The sequence below is a fragment of the Hemicordylus capensis genome, chromosome 5 (genome assembly GCF_027244095.1).
Source record: "Hemicordylus capensis ecotype Gifberg chromosome 5, rHemCap1.1.pri, whole genome shotgun sequence".
In the NCBI taxonomy this organism is placed as follows: domain Eukaryota; kingdom Metazoa; phylum Chordata; class Lepidosauria; order Squamata; family Cordylidae; genus Hemicordylus; species Hemicordylus capensis.
In genome coordinates, this window is record NC_069661.1 from 97,048,731 (window position 1) to 97,069,950 (window position 21,220).

General features: G+C 41.1%; 1 protein-coding gene across 4 annotated transcripts in view; it reads left to right on the forward strand.

The window, feature by feature from the left end:
- The window catches only part of LNX1 (ligand of numb-protein X 1), a 135,843-nt gene that overhangs the window by 101,264 nt on the left and 13,359 nt on the right, over positions 1–21,220 (forward strand). For all 4 annotated transcript variants that reach the window (XM_053258318.1, XM_053258320.1, XM_053258319.1 and 1 more), the window contains 4 exons: positions 2,320–2,691; positions 7,337–7,471; positions 17,318–17,498; positions 20,928–21,159. In XM_053258318.1, coding sequence (XP_053114293.1) covers positions 2,320–2,691; positions 7,337–7,471; positions 17,318–17,498; positions 20,928–21,159 — 920 coding nt within the window. The remainder of the gene's footprint in view (positions 1–2,319; positions 2,692–7,336; positions 7,472–17,317; positions 17,499–20,927; positions 21,160–21,220) is intronic.

Sequence of the window (21,220 nt, forward strand, 5' to 3'; positions counted from 1 at the left end):
AAGACTATGGTAGTCACACTTTGGTTTTGTTTACCTGTCTGGGCTCCTTGGGACTCTTTACTTGTACTGGCAGGTAAATAAATAATTTAAATTAGGCTTGTGTTGCGTTGCTAGGATCCAGACTGGAGACATTTGTGGCAGTAGGCTGAGAAGAGCTACTGCCTATTAGGAGTAGATGGACTAGCTAGAGTACAGGTCTGACTCAACACATTAATTTATTTGTCACATTTCTATGCTGCCTAAATCAGTGGTCTCAAGGTGGTTTACAAATTCAAAAACAACAATGAAAGTGACTAAAACAACTAAATCAGCTAAAAACAATTAAACGAAAAGCCAAAGACTTGATTAAAAAGATGTATCTTGAAGGCCAACAACGAGGTCAGCTCCATATATGGCAGCTTTTTATACCTTTTCCTGTTAATTTAAGAGTCCTGAGGGCCAGTATGCCAAAGTGGTGCTTCTCACCCTGTTTCTCCATTGTCCCTTTGTTCATCATTATTTATTTCCTGTTCTAGCAAGTAAGGCTCTACCTACACCTTCTAAGATGATCTAAAGGGTCCTCAAGGTAGGGTGACAAGATGCCATGGAGAACAGGGCTTGAAGCTTCATGGTTGTGAAGAAGAGGGTACAGTCAAGAAGAGAGCAGAAATGGTGCTTCTGGTGACCTTCCCTGTTCTACAAAGATATTAAAGCCTGGGTGGCCAGCATGCAGTGCAGGTGGCCCAACTGGCACAAGCAATTGGAGTTTGTGACATGTGCAGGCAGAAGCTGGATAGCCACAGGCCTTGCCACTGGCATGTTGTCATGCCTTCCTCCTGATTATGTCTCTAGCATTGTGCTGCTGCCAAGTTTTGTTTTGTTTTTTATTCAGTAGACCACATCAAGGCACAAGGGGCTGCATGTATACTGTAGTTCATACTGGAGTGGCATTATCTCGTTCTGGTACATTTCCAAAAGTTTGCCATCACTATAATAACAAAAATCCTGTACTTTGGGTTGCCCTGACTAAGGCAGTTGTGATGTCTGTAGAGAAACAGCACCTCTGTTGCTACAAATTATTTTCATCCAGATGGAACCATGGTTATGCTCTTATAACAAAAGAGTATAATGTGTTCTAAAATAAAGGGAGGACTATAGCTCTGAGTGCAAGAAAAGAAAGAGACAATGTACAGTACACAGGAAACTCCCATAACTTTTCATCAGCGCTATAGCCCCATTTCAGCAGGTTTCCTGCTCTACAGCTTACTTTTCGGAATGGTGGATTCAGCCCTGTGTTCACCACTACAGCTGAGGGCTGAACTATACAAGATGACAGAGTTCTACAATTGGATTGCTTATCTCCTTACATTTTCAAAAATTACCATCATGAGGGAGGGATTCGGATTGGGACCATGGCATTGGGGAGGACGGTTTAATCATTTCTCCTGCACCATTTTCCTGATGAAGATCATCCCCAGAGTTGTTGCTTGCCCCATTAGGGGCAACTTATTGGTTAACTGCACAGTTCTCATTCCAAGAAAAGACTAAATTTAGTTGCTAAGGAAATAGAGCATCTTCCAGAGTGACTCAAGTCAGTAGGTCAAACACTGTACTGTAAAACTCAATTTCTAAATGATTGCTTTATTTATTTATTACCACAAATTCAAGTGCTGGAAGCATTAACGGAGATAGGGTCAAATATCCTGTCAAAACAAACAAATTGAATCCAAGCAAAACATAGATATAAAATGTTTGGTCAGTAACCATTTCAAATATATGTGATTTCTGGAGTATTTACAGCACTTCATCTTCTGTAAGTGAAAAGCTGTCTAAGTTTCACTAACTGAATTGTCTAAAGTGAGGATATGGGCTATATCGATGCTGCTCACTGTTTTCTTTTTAATTAGAAGGCTGGGAAACTGGGGCTGCATATTTGAATTGCAATCAAAATACTGTAACTTTGAATGTGTAGACAAGAAATACAAAATAAGTAGGAGAGAAGGGAGGGCTGGTGGGGAATGCCACGGGAAGCAAGAAACTGGTGGAGTCAAACTAAGACAGGCAAGAGGATATTGAAGCCTGAGGAGGAGCAGTTATAAAATTGAAAAACAGCCACTATGTCTGGAGATAATCAGCAAGAGAGGGGGAAAAATAGTACAGTGTGTGCTGTCCTTGGGGGGGAAAGGATATTATATAATGAAAACTTGGCTTCTTTTGATGGAGGCAAATGCCGAATGTCATTATAATAGGAAGACATCTGTGTAAGTAGGTCGTCTGTCTGCAGTGCCAGTTCCAATTAGATGGCCCTTTACCTTACTGATTTATGACTCTGTCTTCCAGGTAAATGGCATAGACATCAGAAACGTTGCACACAGCTATGCCTTGTCAGTCCTGAGGCAGCCTTGCCAAGTCCTCCGGTTGACAGTACTCAGAGAGCAGAGGTACCGGTGTCGAAACAGCGGACTTTCTCTCGACGCTCCCTGCAACAGGGATGACAGTTTCCACATTGTCCTAAACAAAAGTAGTCCAGATGAGCAGCTGGGCATCAAGTTGGTCCGCAAGGCTGATGAAACTGGGGTGTTTGTTTTCAACTTGCTGGAAGGAGGCGTTGCAGCCCGTGATGGGCAGCTTCAAGAGAATGACAGAGTTTTAGCAATCAATGGGCATGACCTTCGATATGGAAGTCCAGAAAGTGCAGCCCAACTAATACAGGTTTGTTGCAACAATTGCTTGACATTTTCTGAGCATATCTGAAAAATGATGATAAAATCCTTGAAGTTAAACCTGCAAGGTACCATGTACACTCAGCAAACATAAACCTTCTCCACTTCCACTGAAGTTAAGTGAGCTGTGCTTCCTGTCTACAAACCAATTGCCAGTGCTTGTAGAAAAGTGGAAATAAAATATATTGAATGTCAGAAGAATATCAGCCATAAAGTCTTCAGAGTATTATAAACACATTTCATTAGCCTGAATACATTACAAATCTCATTCAGTACCACACTCTTAAACTATTACAAATCATTATTCAGCTGGCTGTATAAAATGTTTTGGTGACAAAATACTATAAGCCTAGTCTCCTGCAAAGGATAGAATCTTCCATAGTATAAGCAGTGACTTAATCAGAAACCCTGGCCTGTTTCTATAACCAGACACACAGCTGCACATTTGCAGTAGATTTGACATAGCTGCACCCACTTTTGGCAGTGAGCAAGAAATAAGACATTGCTTTTATGGTGGTACCTGAGCAAAACATTCAAACCATCAGGGTACTGCAAAGGACTGCTTTGATTGTGAGCTGACGGCAGCTGTAGCATGATGGATCTCAGGACCAAAACAGATGTGATGCAGGAGATCTGTGAATGGACATCTGGAGGATTAATAATGGCTTTCTTCATGTAAAAGCAGCCAGGTGGGAGCCCTTCAATTCTGATGATAGCAGTGGTACTTGGGAAAGGGAGGATTAATTATTTGGAAATTGCAGCTCCTATGAGATGTGATCACCTGGCAAGCATCAGATATCACATTACACCAGTGCTTGAAATACTTCATTGGCTACTGATTCATTTCCAGTTCATTACCCTGGGGTCCCAGTCTATGGTCTGAGGATGTATGATGTAGCCATCTTGCTGAAGCTATGCAGGTCTGGGTCTGGCAGTATATGGATGGGAGATCTCTTTGGAACCCCATGTACATGGCCTTGAGTTTCATGATGGAAGAAAGGCAGGATATACATGTAATAAACATAGAAATATAATTTCCAGGCACAATTCAAGATCCTAGTTTAGGGATTCTTTAAGCCCTAACTGCTTGGGTGCATAGTAGTGTAGGGAGCACCTTCTCCCATATGAACTCCGTCCTTGCCTGTGAGAACAATCAAGGAGAACCCTGCCCTACGATTTTCCTACAGCAGAGATTAAGTTGATGGTTATACAAGACCTCCTATTGCCAGCTATCACAAATAGGTTCTGTGAGTGCTTTTTCCTGCAATAGTTGGCAATGAGAAAGCTCTGCTTGCCAGCATGGGAGCATATGGCTGGATTCCAGCAGTACTCCATACATAGAAACTATTACAAGCTACACCCATGCATAGATACAGTATATCCACTGTACTGTACATAACCCAATAATGGCCCACCTTTGGGCTAGTGTGCCACAGATCATGTCCCAATCCCAATGGCAAGCCACTGTTTATGGAAGTCTTAGTGCAGTGGGGACAACTGTGCCATGGTGTTGGTTTGAAGTGATCTCTATATGCCAACAATTTTGTGTGCACTATCCCTGACTACCACACTCTGAGCAGATTATTAACAAAGCAGTATATATACTATGTCCTCCAGGCAGAGGAGTATGTGAAATGGAACCTCCTCCTAAAGACTAATATTCTAAATAACAGCTCCGTATTGTTACTAAAGAGAGCAAGTGTGCTTCATAAAAAGTAAGCCCCCATATAGCTGTACATAGAGATACACAGTGAACTGATTTAGAAGAGAGATCAATAGGAAAATGAGATCACTCACACTAATATGTAATAATGCAACTGAAGCCCATACTATTTCCAAACATGGATATTCTATATAAGCATTTGAAATACATACCAGCAGAGGATTTAAACAACATCACCATCAAAGAGATAGTGATATTTCCAAGCAGTCCTGGATGCAAACTTCATGAATCATATAAGCCTTGTCTAACCCAGAATTACCAGTCAGTTAACATCTTTGTTATGTTTATCCATAGATTACAATGTGATTGGCCTTTTAAAAATGTAATTTCAGGGGAAATTGGCTTGCCAAACCTCCAATATTTCTGTTTTTGTTGATTTTTAAAAAATGTGATCTTGCTGTGAAAGACATCTGAATTAATCATATGAGGTTTGGTAAATTAATTGACAGATTCATCAATTACAACTGCATACATCTACATATTAATGAAACATTAGTTCTGAAGAAAAACACACACTTCCCTTTTGTTTCCTGCATGAATGTGTCATAGCAGGCTGAAAATCTTGCCTCTTTCCACTGGACCATCTTTGCTTGCTCCCACACTGCTTGCCTTCCTACTGAATCTAAAACGGTGCCCCTGAATGGTTAGGAAATGAAGTGTTAAAGTAAAATGTAGAGTTGGCATGGTTCAGTCATTAGAGAACTGGATAACTCTAGAAGGCTTGTGTTCATCTTTTCTTTACCATATACTCAATAGCGGCCAGTGGGGGTGCCATTGGAGAGGTGGCTAGTGGCACCTTTAAGAGTAAAATAATTGGTGCTTACCTTCACTCTCGCATCACCTGAATGCTATTCAGAGAAGCAGCATGTTGCTCAGCACTCCCTGCGGTGGGGGATTGCCTCCGCCACTCACCTGGCTTCCACAGAGTCGATCCCCTGCCCACGGCCAGGTGAGTGGTGGAGACGATCCTGTGCTGTGGGGGGTGCTGGGCGGCATGCTGCTTCTCTGAGCAGTGTTCAGGTGCAGCAAGAGCAAAGGTAAGCACCTATTATTTTACTCTTAAAGGTGCCTCTCGCTGCCACGCACTGGCCCCCTCATAGGCCACCACTGCATAGACTCACTGGCCTCAGTCCAACTAAAGTTACTAATGCTGCAATCCTATTCATACTCAAGGAGAAAGCTTCTTTGAACATAGTGGGTCTTACTTCTGAGTAAACATACTTAGGATTGCATGGGTTGGCCTTGTTAAAAGAAGTAGGACCTGTGAGGGCCAGGAGTACCAGCTTATTTCCTTAGTTTTAATTGGACTTAGCTAGCCATGACTGATTTTACTCTATGGAACTACTGTATGGCCTTGGGTAAATCATAGACCTTACCTGGAAAATGGGAATGATAGTGACCTACTTCACCCTGAAAATTCTTTGTACTCAGATGACCCAACCAAGTTGATCTAGAAAGAACCATGGAATTTGAAAGAGTACTTTACTTGCACTTTGGGATTTTTCCCTCATGAACAATTAATCACATTTACAACTTCCTTGTAAATAATAAGTTTGGAGATAAGCCATGAAGATAAATTCATCTTCAGGTGACTTTATAGTGCATTTCATATAGAGCAGATCTGTGTATTAATTAGTCTTCACACCACACCACCAGTTGGTTTACTTCATGCCATGCCTATAACTTTAATCTAAAACCCTTTTAGACATGTTACAGATGATCGTGTGACTCTATGGACTTGAGTACAGATGCTGATATTCCTTTATTTTGGCATGCTATAAACATCCAGAACAAAACGCTCTGTCTTTGAGAAAAAACAACATTGTGACTGTACATGTATATCTGTGTGTGTGGTGGGGTGTACACTCATACACTCCTCCATATACTTAAAATGCAAAAAAAATCCAACTATTTGACATTATAAAGATGAACACCAGGGAATCAAAGTAAAGGGCTTACTTTGGCTGAATTGTGGCCAGTGGAACTTTCTGTGACTATCTGCAACAGTACCTGAGATATACAAGAGTCAGTTATGCCTCTTGCCCTCAAAAATATCTCCCAGGCAAAGAAAATCACACCGTTGGTCATCACTCACAGATCCCTACTGAGCTCTCCTATGTGAATGCAACTGTAACTATTTTGCCTACAGTATCTCACACTTTTAAAAGTTTTAGTAATGTTAACATTTGACTTTTGAGTGCTGTGGTGTATTGAGCAGAACCTGTAGCTTGTTACTTGGATAGACTAATAACATCTGTTTATATTTGTTTGTTTTTCTTGTTTCCCCCTCTTTAAGTCACCTTGAGGATCCTATGGATAGAAAAAATAGGCCAGTTGAGAAAGAAGTAATGGAGAAATAAAAATAGTTCTCTAGTTACCCCAGGTAACTGGGCAAAGAGACACCTTTCAAAGTGGTGATTCTCTTTATATGTAGCGAGAGAGTGAGCAATTGACCTTGTTCAATCCCAGCACAGCATCCCTCCAGTGACTGTTGTTTCTTCGTAGATTGTGAACCCTTTGGGACAGGGAATTATCTTATTCATTTTTTGTGTAAACCGCTTTGAGAACTTTTGTATTGGAAAGCAGCATTAGTAGTAGTAGTAGTAGTAATAGTATATACGTAGTAACATATACCAGTAATGTCGTATATACGTAGTAGTAGTAGTAACAAATGCAGTCAAATATCATGGGGGGAGGGGGGGAACAGGCCAATAATGCAATTTATGAACTAATTGGGGGACAGCAATAGAACTGTCTTTGGTGAAATTTCAATAAGCTCTTGGAGAATTGAGGATGTGATGGGCTATAAATAGTAATTCAATCATGTAAATCCATTTGTATTCTCATCCTGAGAGAGTTGGCTTTGCAACGGATTGACAAGCAGGGCTTTTATCTGTGTCTCAACATACAGGCTAGCGAGAAACGGGTCCACTTCACTGTCTCTCGGCAGACTAGGCAGCAGACTCCTGATATCTTGCAGGAGGCTGGATGGGATTACAACAGTAGCCATCTGCCCTGTCCTGCTCAGAGGAACAATCCTAACAAGGTGAGGCCTACCAGTGTTTTCTCTCATTATGGTTTCTTCTGTAAGGGGAAAGAAAGGAGGGGGCGGTCTGGTACACTGACTAATGTGTTAATGTCTCTAAGTATTATTTCTGGACAGTATCAGCAAATGAAGCACGTTTTAATTCTGCTGTATAAACACAGAAACTGTGACCCTCTTTGTTTATACACTGGTAAGTGCTGCTGTCTTTCTGAATGTGTGGTGGGGAGAGGAGAAAAAGCTGAAAAATAACCATGGAGCAAAACTGTTGTTTATACCCATATACCCCCAGTATTCTATTCACAAACATGCTTCCGAGCACAGTGTAATACACTTTTATAAAAAGAAGAAGCAACTTGTCTGCACTGTCTCCATCTGGAACAAACTATGAAGGCAAGGCTGTTGCTGAGACTGGCTTCAGAGATTCTTACCATCTGGTAGAAGATTAATAGGACTATCATCCTGTCAATCAGTTTGGGGTTAACGATTATCCAGAGAAGGATAGAAGGTGGAATCTTCAATGTGCTGCTAGTTTCTTGCATCTTCTGCAACATCCAAAGGAGACCATTGCTGTCATTCATGAAACACTCCAACAGAAAGCATGAGAGGCTATAATTTTTCTATAGTATTATACTATATTGTCTGAGTCTAAATGTTGGCTTTGTGTTACAAGGCAAAGAGAGTCAGGCTTCAGAAGGCAGCACAGCTCTCAATGCTAAACTCAACTTGTTATCTTCTTCTCAGGTCTGACAAATAGGGAATAAGTAATCTGAGAGGGGTGGTCTTGTTTGGTTTCCTCCCACTTCTCTCACTTACCCCCCTCAACAGCAGCAATTTTGCTGAAGTACAGAAAAGCTTCTTCGACTTATCTTTTATCCCCACCCTTTATCCCTTCACCCAAGACACTGCCACAGTGACACAAGCAAGGAGTGGAATCATGCCTGGCAGGTGGAGTAATTGGCCCTACCCTGGTCTCTCATTTGCATCACTACATCAGGGCAGCAGCTTGACTGAAGATTTGAGCCCTAAGAAGGTAGAGAGAGCTCTCGCCTTCCCACCCCCACATTCTTCGTTTCCCCCTCAGCTTTTCAGCAGATAGATGCATGTATATTTTCTAGAATAGAGCCTGTGGCAGATAGTTGTTACCCTCTCAATGTTTTTCAAAAAACAAATTCCTCTACTAAAGGTTAATGGACTTAAGATGTTGTGTGACAGCATTGGGATGGGGGAAACATAGTTCAGTGGGAGAGCACATTGTTTGCATGTACTGTATTGTCCCAGTTTTCATTCCTAGAAATTTTTCAGACAGGGCCTTTAAAGCCCTTTAATTCACATCTCCTCCGGAATGGAGGAGGTGTGTTGACATATTGGCTAGATTTACCCTGAAGTCCCTGCAAGTTATCGGGGAGCAGTTCACACATTTTTTGTGTCCGTTTTTTGGGAAAACTTTCAGTTCTCAGTAAAGTCTCCCAGTAAACTCGTGGTAAAGCCTGCAGTATGTAAAAGTCCCTGGCATTTCCAGTTAAATGAATCCCAGGTATTTTTTCCTTTGCTGTAGATTTAGGGTATTACCTGAGTTAGCTGGGCAAGAGGCACTTTTTAAAGTGGTAGTTGTCTTACATTGAGCAGGGGGAGAGCAACTGTTCCTATTCAGTGCAGTATATTATTTATTTATTTAATTAATTGATTTATATAGCACCCAATATTGAACTCTCTAGGTGGTGAACAGAATTAAAACATAATATAAAATATCCTAAAAAGATAAAGATCATAATAGACAAAAACACATTAAAATTCAAAAAATTTGGTATCAGTTGAAGGCCTGGGAAAATCGGTACGTCTTCAGGGTCCTCCTAGAAACAAACAGAGAAAGAGATGCTCTTATTTCAGCAGGGAGCACATTCCAAAGCCCTGGGGCAGCCACAGAGAACGCCTGGTCCCAAGTTGCCATCAAACAAGTTGGCGGCAACCATATCTGGACCTCTCCAGATGATCTTAATAGGTGACATAGAATTTCATGACAGAGAAGGCGCTTTCTTAAGTACCCTGAACCTAACCTGTTAAGGGCTTTATAGGTAATAACCAGTACTTTGTATTTTGTTCAGAAACAGCAGCAGCCAGTGCAGTTCTTTTAGAATTGATGTTATGTGATCCCTTTGTGTTGTCCCAGAGACCAGTCTGGCTGCCACATTCTGAACCAATTGTAGTTTCCAAACTATGTACAAAGGCAGCCCCACGTAGAGTGCATTACTTTATTTATTTATTTATTTATTTATTAACATTTTATATCCCGCTCTTCTTCCAAGGAGCCCAGAGCGGTGTACTACAAACTTAAGTTTCTCCTCACAACAACCCTATGAGGCTGAGAGACTGGCCCAGAGTCACCCAGCAAGTATCATGGCTGAATGGGGATTTGAACTTGGGTCTCCCTGATCCTAGTCCAGTACAGCATATGTACCACCGTTTTAAGGTCATTTTCCTCCAGAAATGGACATATCTGACGAATCAGGTGAAGCTGATAAAGAGCACTCCTGGCCACAGCCTCAGCCTGAGAAACCAAGGAGCGTTTGGGATCCAGGAGCACTCCCAGACTACGAACCTGATCTTTTAGGGGGAGTGTAACCCCCTCCAGAGCAGGTGGATCTAAACCATCTCTTGGATCCCGACCCCCTACAGACAGTACCTCTGTCAGCATCCCACCATCCTGTTGCTGGTGTTTCCCATGTATTAGGTTTTAGCTTGTAAACCCTTTGGGGATAAGAAAACATTTTCTCATTATTTTTGCTTATTCCCCCCACCCCACCGTGCATTCCTTCTGTTTTATGAACTTTGTTGAAAAGTAATATATAAATTTTCTTAATAAGTAATATTTCAAACTAGCTGATCATCTGTGCCCCTAGTTTGCTACCACTGCCTTCTCCCCCCCCACCTTTTTGTTTGACTGCCCCTGCCACAGTCTCCCCACCACCACCCATCTTCTTCTTCCCCTTCCCGCAGCTGCCTTCATCTTCTTCTCTGCCACCCGCCCCCATCTTCTTCTTTTGCGCCGCCTGCGACCGCCGTTTCCTGGCTACCTCCCTGCTGGCTGGCTGGCCAGCTAACCACCCGCAGCTGTTACGGCCACCCACCTGCCAGGACCGCCTGCTGGGCACTCCAGCCGCCCGCCCGCCTGCCGCCTTCTTCGGCCGGCCACCACCACTGCTGCCATATTTATTCTGCCCCATGGCTATCCAGCAGCTCTCTGAACTCTCATGAGTGCTGCCACACATGAGATTAACCATGGGTACATCTTAGAGAAATAAGTATAAAGAAGATTCACAGTCAAGCTTCAGCTTCTTCTTAATAAAGGAGTATAAACAGAGGAGAATTTGCATTAACTGGAAGGTGGTCACTGCTTCAAAAAACTAGCTCCTACAACTAGCTAATTGCCTTAGCTTGCTGAAGGAGCTAGTTCTTAGCGACTAAAGCAACTAGTTTCTTCAATAATGTGTGCCCTTCCAAATGAGGGACTTTTCATGTTTGTTGCCATTTTTAAAAAGTTGACCTACTTGCTCTTGTTGACTTGATTAGCTTCTATCTCATCATCCATCTGAACTCCTCATCCATCTGAATGATTAAGATTACTTAATCATCACCACCACCACCACCATCATATTATTAATATCTTCTTTGTTGTTGTTACCACCAAATATTTTAAGTGGCAGACTGGAACCCAACAGAGAATCATGGCTGCATTGTGGGTAGGCTAGTTATGAACATTAAAGACTGCACAATACAAGTGACATCTGTGTCAGATCCACTTTTAAAAGTATATCTTTTAAAACCATGTTAATTTTCTATAGATGGGTTCCATTTTGGGAGAACGTCGGAGAGAAGTAGATCATTCCTCCCTCTCCCATGTTTCACACATGTGCTTATTCCTCAGGAGCATTTCTATCTCTGGTTATTATAAAGAGTAACCACGACAATTGCTGTTGAAATCCACTTCTTTATTGCAGTTGAAAAATATTTAAGGGTAAGCCTTTGAGCCTTGCTGTCATTTTCATCCTCCTCCTCCTCCTCCTCACAATCATGAAATGATGCCCCCCTTAATAACATGTTTGAGAACTGCTGCCCTCAAGTCACAGTACTTGGATGACAGTTGAGGCATGTAGGAGACCTTTCACAACAAGGAACATTTGGGAGTGATGCCTTCTGACTTCTCATTGCATTCCTGGGGAATTATCTTGCATTTGCAATTTTCATTTTCTTCTCTGGATTTCGACAACATTGATCAGACCCTAGGAATTGGGAAGTATTTGGGATCATTAAAATAAAACAGCCTTTAATAGGTTTTGTTCCTCTCTTTGTCCTATGTGCTAGCAATGACAACTCAATGACCACACAATGACTAGCTGATAGCCAGTGCTTGCCCCCTTTTGACCTCTTCAGTGGAGGTCACAGCTTAAGAAGAAAGTTCATGCTGCTCTGAGCAACATTAGCTAATCTCTCTTGTTTGCCTTCTTTTTGACTTGGCTTGAAAGAACAGCTTCATGTCATGCACAGCACCTGATCCCTGCTGGTCCCCTTCTTTGTACTCTTGGGTGCATCTCCTTCCTCTGGGCAACTAACAGATGGTTTGTGCTTTGTAGCTCTGTGTATATTACATCGGGGCTTCCGTGGTCTTTCACCTTTCCATAATAAAAAGAGAGCCAAAACTCTTATGGGTCTAAGCCATTTGATTTTACTACTCAGTTGAACTAGTTTGTGTGGGCATGGTATGACAGTGTTTACCCCTCTGCCTAAAACTCTGCTCTTATGCAGTGTACACATAAAGCCATTTTTTGTAGGTGGTTAAAAATCTGGCTTTGCAAATCTGCAAGGGAGATAGTCTCATATCTGTAGCAATGTACAGTATTTCCAGGACTGATGTCAGGAGTTGGCATAATCAGGTAGCTGCCAAGATTTCTGAGGCCACTTCTGTGTCCATAGCCTTTATGTAATGGTGGTGGAATAATATAAGAGAATTGCTCTGTTGTTCCTCCTCCTTTCCTCATCCACCAAGCTAATCCGCCCACCACCAATTTTAAGGGGGACTCATCCAGATAGCAGGGGGTCCATGGAAAGCAGTATGGTGAGGGTTCCCTGAAATCTAAAGCCATCCCTGTTTCTCCATGTGTATCATCCTCTGTGTTCTTAATCATTCTCAGAATATGTTTGCCTGCCACATTCACAATTTAGTTCATGCAGTGGTAAATCAAGGCCCATACCTTTCTCTTCTATGATGGATACCAGATTTATGTTGCTAAATTACTAGTTGCTAATAGCCTGCATGCACAATAGCTACTGGAAGATATTTTGCACAGCATCCTGCAGGCGTTGTGAACACCATGGGAACTGTTGCATGCTCTTAATACTTCCACAATTGCCAGAAATGCATGAATGCATTTGTGTGATAGTCTGGCCATTATTTCCAGTGGCCAGACCATTGTGTGACAGCATTCACACAGTTTCCAGCAATTGTGCAAGTGTTGCAAGCACATAGCAATTCTTGTGCTGCTCACAATGCTTGTGGGATTGTGAAGAGAGCTGGTCTTGTGGTAGCAAGCATGACTTGTCCCTTAGCTAAGCAGGGTCCACCCTGGTTGCATATGAATGGTAGACTAGAAGTGTGAGAACTGTAAGATATTCCCCTTAGGGGATGGAGCTGCTCTGGGAAGAGCAGAAGGTTTCATGTTTCCTCCCTGGCTTCTCCAAGATAGGGCTGAGATAGATTCCTGCCTGCAACCTTGGAGAAGCCGCTGCCAGTCTGTGAAGACAATACTGAACTAGATAGACCAATGGTCTGATTCGGTATATGGCAGCTTCCTATACTGCACAGGCCATTATCCTGATCCTCACTCAAAATATGAATCTTATCTTTTTTTTTAACTTTGGGTTTTGAAGATCAAAATAGGCTTCCAACTCGAAAGGCCATGCACATTCATGCTTAAATCTAATTCATCTTCATCGTACCATTGTGATGGAAACAAACATATTTGATTGCACAGTCAAATCTCACCATCTCCAAATTATTATATTTTCCACTGTCATATTAAGAATTCTTTCTCTCTAGAATAATTTGATTTAAATATCACCAGCCCCCTAATTCTTTTTTTCTTAGAGAGCTAGCTCTCTCCTCAGACATTTCTAAGACACAGATGTAAATGTGGGATCGATATTGCTTTCAAGTTTCTAATATCCAGTGCCAAGAATAAGCTTCAGTTTTCAACTTCATTTGTTATTATAAAATAGTTCAGCCATCCCTTTTGGCAAAGACATCCTATGACATCCTGCCTCCATGTGGAAAGAGGCTGGCTCTGAAGCCAGTGCCAATTGTAAACAGTAAGTTGTCCAATACTGAGTGTGGGGGAAATTGGGAGACACTCTTAAAGCAACCTCAAGACATCGTTAATAGTGATTTGGTGTATATTTTCATACTAAGAGTGATCGTACATTTCTATATTGCGTGCAAAACAAAAGAATGTGAAATATAACTTTCCAAATCTGTTTGTGCTAAGGATTTGCTAGTGCTGAGACTATATTTATGCTTATCAAAACACATCCATCAGTGTTTTCTTGAAACTTTTTCCTAATATCTAATGTAAGTCTCCCATCTACAATTTAAACCAGTTGCTGATTCTCCTTTTATCTATAGCAGTAGGGAACCGATTGTACTACATTTTTGCTTTGTGACATCCTTTTCAACATTTCAACATTGTAAACCATATACACATCCCAGTAATCTGTTAACCCTTCCTTATATGACATCTTTTCATAACTATTTGTCCCTCTTGTTGCAAGTTGCTGCTAGTACTACTATATCTATGGCACTTTACAGAGTAGCATAGATTTTAAAAAGGCATGTCCCTGCCCAGAGGAGCTTATTGTCTAAATTAAATGGAGTATCAGGATGCATGGCAAGAGGAAAATAAAAGTGGACATTCCCTTCTCTTCACTCATATGCGTAGATGCTGTTCTCCCTAACATTGCCTGTGCATGAGTGAGACTCTAAATTTGTACCTCTGATTGTTAAAAAGTAAATATAAAACTCAAAATTCTATTTCCAATCCAGAAAAAGTTAATTGCATTGAATTGTCACATTGATTTTAATATTTACTGTACTAATATCTCTGGATTAGAGCTTTTGGATCTAGAATCTCAGTTCCACACAGTCTTGAATAGACCAGAATTCCTGCTCCACTTGTGACAGAAAAAGGTCCATCTTGTTGGATCTGAAGTGAGCCAGCTTCTCACTGTAACTTTTGGGAATATGTGGTGAGGCTATATCAGAAAAGAAGCCTCCCTCAGAATTTGTTTTCTAAAAACTGGATATTGGGGTAAAGTCAGAACAAGGGTTATTGTTTGATTGGGCCAGGACTTTGGCAGTCACAAGCTTCTCTCTTTCCCAATATTGGTCTGATTCTATGTCCCTAGTAGAATGTAATTTGAATCATGCTCTCTTCAGGTCTGTGAAAGCTTGTATATAATGTCTCAGCAGTCCCTAAAATACAACATACTACGCTTAACTAGAATGGCTTCTTTTTCCTTTCAAGCACATTATCTTTCAGTCTTCAAAGACTAGGCCCTTTGCCCTTAACATGAGGGATATAAAATCTTGTAGCTGAAGGAATAGCTTCAACTTTCAGGTAATTAAAACTGGCCATGTAGCTGCAGCTGTGTCTGTTGCCTGTGAGACAACCATCAGGACACTGAGCTGGAGATAATCTGTTGTAAATATTTATCTTACAATAAATATTAAAAAGCAGGCAAGCTGTTACATTCACTCTCTGTCAGAGGAGCCCCCAAGGTAATGTCAAAATCATGGAAACAAGGCAGTTGTTTAGAAGAGAATGAACTGAAATACTCTCATTGATAAACAATGCCTTTTAATTAGTTGACTTGTTTATCAGGAATAAAGTCAAGTGAGCACAGTATGTGTTTGTTAAAAGAAAAGCTTTAACTTCCTTTCATCACTATCCACCTTCCCCATTCTTCCTTGAGTCTCCACAAGTTGCTTTTAATTACAATTCTCTAAATAAGTCATTTTGAGAATTTTTAAAGGAGAAATGTATGACAGGTTTTTGGTCACGACACAGGAAATAATCCAGTAGTATTTCCTCATAATGAAATATAGTGGGTGACCATTCATTTCTGAAAATCACCTTCAGGACCTGATCTGCAAGTCTGCATCATTTTCCTTATATAAACAGCTCATATTAGCTGCAACATTGCTGATGTGCGAGCCAGAGGAAGCATACAGTTTTCATACTTAGTTTCAAAGTCAAAAATCCCCCTGATTTATGAAAAAGAAATTTCCTCTCAAAAATTAATGTTTGCCAGTCAGAAGAATCTCTGATCATTATGAAATGTTTTTCACAAAAGTGGAAATTATTATTTATTTCTGCCTTTCTGCTGTAAAAATAATGCCCAGTAGTTCACACAGAAATAGCAATAGCAATAGCACTTACATTTATATACCGCTCTATAGCTGAAGCTCTCTAAGCGGTTTACAATGATTTAGCATATTGCCCCCAACATTCTGGGTACTCATTTTACCGACCTCGGAAGGATGGAAGGCTGAGTCAACCTTGAGCCCCTGGTCAGGATCGAACTTGTAACCTGCTGGTTACAGGGCGGCAGTTTTACCACTGCGCCACCAGGGGCTCAATTTTACTCAAATAAAATTATTATGAGTAAACTGGATTGATTTAATGAAAATAAAACCCATCTTTTTTCTTATTTATAAAAGGAGAGAGATTTACCCAACATGCTGTCCAGTCCAGAGCCCCAAATGCACTTTCAGGTACACCTGGAGTACTCTTGCACAAGCCAGCACATCTCCATGCTCTTCAGAAGCATATCTTTGCATTTTGAGTTGCCACCAAAATCTGCTTGGAGACAAATTCATTGGTGGCTTTACAATTCTATCTAGGGTGGAACCAATTAATTGACTCTCAGGACTTACCAGAAGCTGCCAGGTTCTAGCACAGTTCCAGAGGCTTCACTTGAAACAGGGAGTCTAGCCATGCGTGCATAGAGGCCCATCACTAAAGCATCACTAAAGCTTCTAGAATATCCTGGAATTTGATAAGTTTGGTTTTGGGATCTTGCGTAGGCTTTCTGAAGGGATACTATGGTTCTGCCAGTTTCTAGGGGATCTAACCTGTACCCAGTTGCTCAGGAGTTCACATGTACACAGATGCTTGCGGAAGCCAGCATGGTTCAGACTTGCCACCAAAATGTGCACACATGGTCATCCTGGGAATTGGTTGAATGGAGGAAGTACCATATACTTTCTCAATAAGGTATTGAGAAAGTATACAAATACACTTTGCAATTACTTTGGCTGCTGCAGTGGTAAACAAATCTATGTCCATGAGCTTCTGGTTTATAGGCAATGTTTTTTACATTAACTAGTTTACTGTATGTGAAGAAAATTAATCCAGATATTGCCATGTACACTAGCAAATATACAAACAAAATTTTCAGTGAAATGGCCTAACTGTAATTTTCTTCCAAGCTCTTGTTGTTGTTGTTGTTGTTTTAAATTAACTTTTGAGTTAAGTAACGTAGTCTGTGGTTGGCGATGTGATGGTGTTTAGATATGGGATGTATAGTTTGAGAGCTCTGTGAAGTCTTTGATACCTATTGTAATATGATGCAGGAGGTAATCCACCTTCTTTTCCTTACCTGGTAGAGAAGCAATAGCAGCACAGGAAGATTCTTGGCCATCAGATTGGAGCAACATTATAAGTAGCTGTTCTTAATTAAGCTGTCAAAAGAGTTAGCATATGCATTGTACTCATGTTTTCTCTTTGTCCTCTGCAGACTGTCCTCCATGCAGTCACCTGTCATGAAAAGGTGGTGGTTGTCCAAAAAGATAATGCGGAGTCTCTGGGAATGACTGTGGCAGGTGGTGCCTCCTCTCACAGGGAATGGGACTTGCCTATCTATGTAATAAGTGTTGAACCGGGTGGAGTCATCAGCAGAGATGGCAGAATCAAAACAGGTGATATTAAAGGGATTCAAGGACTACTTTGAGTTGGTGAATCAAAAGCACCGCTTGGAAACTCAAATAATAGTTCAGTCTTTGTGAACAATGGCTGACATACAGAGCAAGGAGGCACCAACAGCCTGACTGCATCAATGCAGTAGGGAAACAAGCATTTTTGACGCCCTGTGCTTCCCTTGGAAGCCCTCCGTGCCACCCACAAATATGTTCCCAAAGGTTGAGCAGGCTCACAGCCCTTAGAGAATATATTTGGGGCTAGAACAGAGGGCTTTCTGGGGAAGGGGAGGGTGCCAAAAATTGCTTCCTTGTACTGGTGCCATCAGTTAGGAAGTTTTGTTAAGCTGTTTTCTCACCGCACTGGTGCTTCCTTGCTTGGAGTGTCAGCTTGTAACAGACGCTGCTCCTTTGCTCATATGTTTATTTAGACCTAGTCCAAGTTACCTTGGTAGCTGCCATTTTCCGTGTTGTAATGGTAACATTAGCTTTGGGGAGATCACATGGAAAAGATCACTGTAAAAAGTTTCAGAAAGCTGGTCAGATCAGCGGCAATAGCGTTATTATCTCTGTCAGTTTAAAGACATTAATTAACAAGGAAGTTGTTAATCCTTTCTTCCACAACTGTAATATTTGCAAATCTGGCATTTTTGGAATTGCAATATGACATAAAAACATAAGGTCTTATAAAGGTAAAAACAAATTGTTTTGAGCAAAAGACTACTGACTTTAACCCAAGTGAGTTTCAGAAAGCTGAACACCAGCTGCTGCAGTCACAGAATCCTAACACATGCATAAAATCTACTCAGTGAAGTCAGAGCTGACAACCAGCCAGCTAAGGAGTCCACATCCTAGGTGTTGGGTTCAGATCCCCCTCTCTCAAGTTTAATATGTAAGAAGTCGAATTGATTTGCATTTGGAAACCTGCTTGCATATAAATAAAAATGAAACAATATAAATAAGCAGATTCATCTAGGAGGTTTTCACTCAGGCACCAAAATCGCCTGTGAGCACCTCTTTCAGTATTGATAGTATCCTTTGATCATTGTTCATGCAGAGAAGCAGAGGAATGCAAATGAGGATTCTATCCAGTGTCGATTTAGCATTTTCATTACAAAGCCAACTGCAGCTGGAGGCACCTTAACCCTCCTGTGTGAAAACACTCTTCGACTCAGCCACTGCAGTTTAAAGAAGCCCAAAGGGACCTCTGTCCAGGCTATAAAATGCTACCAAAACTTACATGAGATTGATTTATATAAGGAAAGCGTGGGAGAATGTTGCACATAAACCAACCACCTCCAGACATTTGGCAGTGTCACGGGGATTCATTTATGCTCAGTTTGAACCTGAAAAAAAGAATGTTTATAAAGGTGTTTTTTTAATATTCAGAAATAATTCCCCTCATAAATTAAACATAACTTTAGATTTAAATCATAAATGAGTAGGGCTGACTTCCTCCATACACGATGCCAAAAGGGTAGTTTTAAGGAATTTTGGTCGGAGATTATAATCTTGGTTGAGAAAATAACTGTTCATAGATTCCTTTCTCACCGCATAGTAATCCTTTGTGGTTAATTGAAAGATATTGTAAGATTGTTCTAATGGGGACTTACTAGCAAATATCTTAATTGCTGTAAAGACTGTGCAGTTACAGGCCTCTGACTCAACTCCTACAGTTACTGACATGAGGGCACAGTATCTTATTTGACTCGGAGAGATCAGCCAGATGTGTTTCAAAGGAAATGGACGTATTTTACAAGTTACTGGAAGAAGTATGATTGAAAAATCTCAAGTATGGCATCATGAATCTTCTATATGCAGATTAAGAAAATAGCCCACATAACCTTAACCTATGGTTTGGAGAGCACAAAGTATCCTGTGAATCCTTATTAAACTCCACTCACTCCGGTCCTGTTGGAGCTGCTCCCAAACCTGATTCACAGTGCTCTTCTAAGAGGACATTTGCTTTCCCTACTTCTCCATACTTATCCCATGAACACTTCCTAGATGTTCAATCTCTTCATTGCCTTGTTTGTTTGCTGATGTCTACAAATACTATTCCATCTCATAACAGTTTCAAATATTGTCCAGCCTGTGAATGAAATTGTTTGCTCAAATAACTAGCTCAGTGCTCATCACTAGCCATGTTCAAACTGTCTAAATACAGTGCTGTGAAAGCTTTCTTACAGTTGTATATTTATCATTCATCTTTACTTCTGGGTTAAGTACTTGGAATGCTTCATAATAAGTAAAACATTTGCATAGCCCCTCCATCTGCTAAACGCTTTGGGAACCCTTCTTCATCCTGCCTTCTTGAAAGACATGTGGCTAAAGGGCACTGAGGGGCAACCAGCCCATACGTGTGGTCTTGAGAAACTGCTTCGAGTCCATTTTGGTTTTCTGTGTTGTTGTTGTGGGTGGAGCAGAATGAGGGGTGCTGGAGAGGCAATAATAGCTTGACTTTAAGAAGTCATGTCGGTCAGTTTAGGTCATTTTAAAATGACTTTCTTTCTTGGCATTCTGCAGCTGTGGACATTTAACATGAGCATGTTTTAATAGCACTCTGACATAGCGTTAATTAATATCAGACTTAATAACTATGGACTGGTGCCTCCTTCATAGAGAAAATTACAACAGGCAAATGCAACAGTATTTCAGTAAATAATTCCCAATGCATTTTGGACGTTTTCATCAGGAGAAATTATTGTCCAGCAGTTAATTCGACACAAAGCTACATTTCCTTTTAGTTCTCCACTTGTAGAGGAGCTGCATCTTCAGGCTTAATCTGGATACACAGCTCTTCTGTAAACAGCGAGCTAGAAGGAGATGCAGTTTTGTGTAGTAGTAGTTCTTGTATTGCAGCCATAGGCCAAACAGACAGTTTTGTGTATGTTTGGTAGGGCTGGGGGCCACATCATCTGTATGCCTCCTCTCCTTCCTTTGCTTTTGTTTTGCAATATTAATAGATAAAACTAATTTTCTGTCTTCAGTTCAGGAAAGCTTCTACTTTTTCTTCCATTTGACAGATGGGGGGACTGAGGCTAACAGTTACTGACATGCCAAAAGCTACCGCAGTTTCTCTTTGTCTGAACTGGAATTTGAACCCAGATCTGCCAGACCCAGATGCAACCATCTCTCAATTTTCATAGCTGCCTAAAGACATTAAGCTCCCAGGTGGCATCAGCATTCTTTAAGTGGATTTTGAGAAAAGCATTATTGGTACAAAATCCAGATGAAAATTTGAATATTGATGTGTGGAATCTCTATTTCTTACAACCTGAAAACATTTTTACTGGGCCACAAAAGTTGTTCCCGGGACCTCATTTAGCCTGTTTCTGTATACTTCAGGTGACCACTCCTGGAAGTTCAACTTCTAATGAGAAAGTTTGTGCTATTCATTGTCTACTGATTTTTTTCATTTCCTATCACCAGGTGACATTCTGCTCAATGTGAATGGAATTGATCTGACAGGTGTCAGCCGTGGGGAGGCTGTAGCCCTTTTGAAAAACATCTCCTCTTCTGTAATACTCAAAGCATTAGAAATGAAGGAGTGCGAGACCCTGGAGGATGGGACTAGTGACAGCTGGCTGCTTGATGCCAATCTGAATGCATACAGCCACAGTGAATGGTCTCCTTCCTGGGTGATGTGGCTTGAACTACCACGGTAAGTCCAAAAAGCCCTTCCATGTTTTGAATGAGAGTGAGAAGAAAGATTTGCACAATTT